The sequence below is a fragment of the Bidens hawaiensis genome, unplaced genomic scaffold (assembly GCF_021521415.1).
Source record: "Bidens hawaiensis isolate Kalapana, Puna unplaced genomic scaffold, B.hawaiensis_p1.1 tig00019550_1, whole genome shotgun sequence".
Taxonomy (NCBI): domain Eukaryota; kingdom Viridiplantae; phylum Streptophyta; class Magnoliopsida; order Asterales; family Asteraceae; genus Bidens; species Bidens hawaiensis.
Genome location: NW_027492966.1, coordinates 23,492 through 29,491, shown reverse-complemented (window position 1 = coordinate 29,491; position 6,000 = coordinate 23,492). Strand labels below are relative to the sequence as shown.

The window sequence follows — 6,000 nt, the reverse complement described above, 5'->3', positions numbered from 1 at the left end:
CTAGTACTACAAATGTGCATAACCTTTGCCTTTTGTCAACAATTGCTCAAGCTACGTTACGCCATTTTCAAGATACCACAAGTTCAAACGACTCAAAATACAAACAAGTTTCTAAACAACGATTGTAAAATGCATATGCGCGTCTTGTACACGATTATTTATATATAATAACATACTTGCCACCCTTTACTCTAATTTGTATGTAAACAAAACTTAAAAGATATGAGTAACAAAAACTACTTAATAACTATTTAGTAAAATAATCATCAAAATGCTTTAATAGAGCATTGTATTATTATTATGTAGCATCAATAAGTCAAGTCATATTCTTGTTTGCTAAAAGCTAATAACACTTCAAAATGTTAACATCATAAACAAACTTTCCAACATTTACCTGTTTCAAACAGCGTACAAGACTTCATACCTGCAACCCGTCTGATCCACCTTCAGCTTGTTTCTGTACCATTGCCAAATGTTCAACGCTTGCAAGGTGCGTTTGGAACACCGTAAAGCCAGTACAACTCACATTGCACACTTTACAACTCACCAAAACACCACACGCTTCGTCTTCACTCATCTTCTGCTTCTTCGTATCTGCATCCACATCACTTAACGAATCATCAGCCTTCCTTTTACCCCCCTCCAAAATGACAATTTTACCCTCTTCGTCCGACTCCGGGAACAATGTTTTGGGCTCGGGAGCGGGAGCGGGAGCACATTGTTTCTCAGCATTCTTCAACTTCTTTTGGTGTTTCTTTCCTGCAATGTGAGTGTTGAGCAGCTCAAGCGAAGTGCAAGAAATCCCACAAAGTTCACAACTTGTAGAGTTAATTTTGATTGAATTGACATCTTTGCCCTCAAGCGAGGATGCAGAGTCAGTAACCGTCGAGGGTAAATTAGGTATTTTGTCTAACTTTTGGAGGTTCTTTATATGCTTCTTCCCTGATGCATGTTTGCCATAGATATTGGTAGGACAGCTGATGTTACAAACCTCACACCATGTAATCGCATTACCATTACCGTCCAAAGACTTCGATTCTTCCATGGTTTTTACATATAAAGTTGGTGTCTTCTCTGAAAATTTAAGGTTTTTTTGGTGTTGTTTACCCTCAATGTGTATGTCAAAAGCCTTGTCACCGCTGCAACTGATTTTACAAACTTCACACCACTTGGGTTGGTAGGCACCGGGTCTGTTCTGCGTGCCACCGTTAGCAGGCTGCAAACAACAAATGAACAAATTTAAACCACCAGTTAAAAAAATAAGACAGCAACATATGAAAGTAGTTTTAGAAGATGATCATAAATTTAGTAAATTTACCTCCATTGTAGCTACTTTTGGATAACCGCGTCCGGACACTAATGTTGTAACTTCACTCAAAGCTACACCAGCCTGAATGTGTTATACAAATTATCTTACACTTGTCAATGGTCAAATATGCAACAATGGTGATGAAAAGTAACTAGTGATGAAAAGTAACTTTAAAAAGTTTACAACAAATGGGGTCAAATAAAAATCCAAAATTTGTTTCAAACAAACTTCAATCACTGTTTTGATAACGGTTTTTGTACACCGCCTTCGTACCCCAACATGTATGTCATATCATACGAGTTGTATGATGGCAAATAAGTAAAATGGTCATACAAGCAGTGTGAGTGTGTGACTATGGTCTCATAAGCCATTTTTGTGTCAGTCAAACACATCATACGTTCCGTATGATTTAATGAACATCGCCTTATACAGTCCATACACTCTATGACCATTTTTCGTTTGTAATTTTTTTATTTTATTTTTTGTCAATATAGACGTTATTTATTCATATACTAAATAAAAAGGATTCAATTACAATAGAGAGGTGGGTAAGCGGGCAACAAGCTGCGCCGCCACCGTAAGACCATTTTCACATGTCACACAACCCATATAAAACATGAATAGTGTGTGAATAGTGTTTTCGGCCACCCGTAGTGGGCTAAAATTTGGGGGTTTTGGGGCGACAAGGGGGCTACAACACCACCCACCCTGAGCGAATTGGGGGGGGGACTGCTTATAGCCCTTTCTTCCTTTTCCATTTATTATTATTATATTCACATGTGTCTTACATATATATACATATACATATATATATAGGGGCTAAAACACCATTACACCCCTAAAACAAAAACTCACCCTTTGCTGACCGGCGCCACATGACGCAAAACACCCATTTTGTAGCCCCTCCACTGCACATAGCCTTAGGGATGGGCAAACAAGTACGGTCCTGAACTAGTACCAAATTCGGTACAAGATTTCAACTTTTTGCCGAACCGAGCATATTTACAATACCGGTATCGGTAAGAAGCTTGATTTTTTTTCAACAAACCTTTTCCAAAGTTTGATGAACTAAAAATATTAATAATTTATTGAATTTAAAACTATATAAAAAAATAATAATATTATAATGCTCACAAGGGTCCACAAACCCATTTGATCCCGCCCGTTTGACCCGATCAAACACTCAACCCATACTAATAATAATAATAATACAAACTTTGATCTACAAACGCAAATGACATAAAGAAATGAGCTTACATGTTCAGATGGCGTCAAATCAAGCTTTTGTGCAACAATTTCAGCCCTTGAAGCTACCACACAAGGGTCCATATCCATCGTCGATTACGGCGATTAATGTTGATCGTACATTTGGGTTTCGATTATGATCGTTAGGGTTTGTGGGTTTTTGTTTAGAAACAAATACAAGTTTGATAAAGACACCAAAGGCTAAACTTGAGGGGGTTAGCGTGTAAATACGCAAAGTGTAACATTTAGTCATTAAAAATAAAAATCATTAAGTGGACCCGGGTGAGCTGGCCAAGTAGTGAATGGAGAGCTATCGATGAGAACGACGCTCAAATCAGTACTGAAGGCTTATTGGCTTAGTGATCGTATAGACAAGCAGTTTATTACAAAATTAAAGAAAGATTTTCCTGAACGATTATTTTATATGTAACCAAATAGAATGTGTTGACGTCAAAAATGAACTAGATAAGTAGATAGTAAATGAAGTTGAATAAGTTGGAGGTGTCACGTGTATTAGATAAAATACTTTAGGGCAATATAAGCGACAATAATAGCACCAAATAAAATTTGTTTACAAAATAAAATTGATTTTGCATTAAATTTGATATAACGCATTAGAAAGTGTATGAGATAAACGAATTAGAATATAACTTGTATACATAAACGTGAAATTCCACATGATAGTTTAATGACAAGAATGTGACATGTTAAAAGTTACATGTATTAGGGTGGACAGGATGCTAACCGCTGCTACCCTCCTGAAAGACAATCACAAATCGGCAGCTCACCTATACCCGTAGGTATCAACAAATCGGCATCTCACCTAACCGCATGGACCCGCTCCACATGCAGCTCTCTCTCTCTCTCTCTATTGTGACTATTACCCACTTCACACTACCTGATTTGATACCCTAAACGCCGATGCCGTCATATAAATAAATCTAATGTATCCTAATCTGGTAGTTTAATAGGGTCCGGTTGAATAAAAAACAAATTCAATGAAAGTTTTTAGTCATGAAATGAAAGCTAGCAAGTCACACTAGATTGGGTAACTAGAAAAATTGGTTGAGGTCAACAGAAAATTTTAACAGTCCTGTATAAGAATACTTGTTTAAGATCTTTATTGTTATACAATAAAGTGTAATTTGATTACATCTTATAATCACAATATTACCGATTCTTATTAAAAATGACGATTTTACACATTAAAAATATGTTTGGACACATTTGCCAAACGTAACCCTTAAACAATTGATTCAAAATCAAATTGGTCAAATTGCCAATTGTAGTATTTTACCCTTCAACATTGACATAAGAAGTCTACCTATTTGACAACCAACTTTGACACGTTTAAAAAATACGCCAACAATATGGCACATATGTTTGATCACAATTCACAAACATCATGGTAGGGCTTTCAGTTGATTTGGTTGTCACCAGCAAATTATTTTTCTTTAGAAGCATTCGAGATTAACGTGAAAGATTTTTTTTTATTTATTTAAGTATATAACTTATCTGAAAAGCAACTTTCTCTTAGTTATTAAGCATAGAGCATGCACAACAACAGGTTCTCTGTCCCCAACTCCATAATATAACTAATAACAATATTTTCTTAATTTATCTATCTATTTACTAAAACCTCCCGATTCTCATTCTTCATCTCTATCTCTATAATATATTTTTTATATTTTTTCTTTCTTTTCTTCAATTTACAATATTAACTACCAACTAATTTGTCTTATTATCCTTTTCTTTTGAAAACTGATTTCTAATTAACTTCTATAGAACGGGTTCAGGTCCGTAAAAACTGGTCGTTTTGGTTCGGGCTAATACGGGTCATGAACGGCTACGGGCCCATCTAACACGATTTATTTAGAACTTGAATGAAACCAGAAAACGAGCTCGTGTTGACTTTGACTATGACATAAAATGACCACCCGAGTAAAAACATAAGACCATAACAAAGAAATCTAAACATTAAATATCATCAAACCTAACAAAAACTAAAAATTATAACAATGAACACATCAAATCACATGATGAAACTTTAGTAAATAAATTCTAAAGGCAGTGTTTAATTAACATTGTAGCAAAAAGACTGCAAAGATAGTGGTAACATAATTGAAATAGAAAGTCATCAAAATGCACAAAACCACATTTTTATTACTTGTTTCAACTGCATTCGGATAATGAAGAACAAATTTAATAACAAAACAGAAACTATTCACATTCTACATACATACAAATGTTTTTGTCTATCAAATACAACATAAACTTCAACTTTCCATAAGCGTATGCACTTGCAACCTCTCAATACTCTTGAGTCTCAACATCATCCCGCCATCATGTCGCAACTTCTTCATTACTCCCCGCCTATGAAACAACACATTACACCTAACCTTGGTTAGGTAATGGTGATATGTCGAACCAATCCTCTCCTATATTTAAAGATAGGAAATCATAGTCCGGTGATGCATGGTAACTTTGTGAATTCATAGGTTCGCCCCTAGGTGTTTCAGGGCGCACATGCTTTGAAGAACTAGAAGTGGTTGTCTTTACGGTATCAACTTCTTCACTCATGGCAAAACGACCACCGGTACCCCTAGGCCTTTTCATGGCATGCTGATGGCGCGACTCATGAACATACGACTGTAAAATAAAACCAACATAGCATGTTAGTTACTGTCTTTACACAATTAAATTCATCCTTAAATTATAAAGTTATAATTCACCTTACGGTCTTTTTTTAATTTCTTTTCAAGCTCTGCTTTTGCACGCGTTTTTCTTCGCCGGAGTATCGCGTGGTATTGTTTAGCGTTTACGAACACAGGCTCTGGTCCTATTTCAGGAGCCAAAGCTATCTTTGTCGACACATCCACTGATTGAGGTGGAATTTACTAAGACAGACAAAATGAATCCATACATTGATACTGATGATCTTTGAAGATATACAAACTTATGTAGATATATGAAATCATGTATCTTACCATAGGTCGACCGTAAGCTCTCATCATTCCACCGTAATATGGATATGGAGCATATCGCTATACAAGTCAACACAAGCAAGAAGTTTAAAGATAATCAAGAATCCAAACAAAATATATGTAAACCAAATTGACCCGTTTTGACCTTAACCAAATAGATACCTTTTAAAAATGACTCGTTTTAACCAAAACCAAATTGATACCTTTTAACATGACCCGGTCTGGCTCGAAAAAAAAAGATATCTTCTTTTTTAAAAATGACCCCGCTAGACCTGAAACAAATTGATACCTTACTAAAAAGACCCGGTTTGTTCCGAAACAAATTTTTACCTATTTAAATGGCACGGTTTGAATCAAACCAAATTGATACCTTTTTAAAATGACCCGTTTTGATCCAAACTAAATTGACACCCTTATAAAATCACGTTTTGACTCGAACCAAATTGATACATTTTCAAGTGA

General features: G+C 35.5%; 1 protein-coding gene across 1 annotated transcript; it reads right to left on the bottom strand.

The window, feature by feature from the left end:
- Positions 1-416: 416 nt before the first annotated feature.
- LOC143558504 (uncharacterized) lies at positions 417-2,843 on the bottom strand. The gene is made up of 3 exons (XM_077047328.1): positions 2,567-2,843; positions 1,319-1,390; positions 417-1,216 (listed from the first exon to the last, which is right to left on the bottom strand). The coding sequence occupies exons 1-3, from the start codon at positions 2,642-2,644 to the stop codon at positions 419-421; spliced, it is 948 nt and encodes a 315-aa protein (XP_076903443.1). The 5' UTR covers positions 2,645-2,843; the 3' UTR covers positions 417-418.
- Positions 2,844-6,000: the final 3,157 nt, after the last annotated feature.

Bases quoted from the DNA above. Each gene is read 5' to 3' on its own strand.
- LOC143558504 (XM_077047328.1), bottom strand. From the start codon at position 2,644: ATGGATATGGACCCTTGTGTGGTAGCTTCAAGGGCTGAAATTGTTGCA. The intron at 1,391-2,566 runs GTAAGCTCATTT...TAACACATTCAG, and splicing joins ATTTGACGCCATCTGAACAT to GCTGGTGTAGCTTTGAGTGA. The intron at 1,217-1,318 runs GTAAATTTACTA...TGTTGTTTGCAG, and splicing joins CAAAAGTAGCTACAATGGAG to CCTGCTAACGGTGGCACGCA.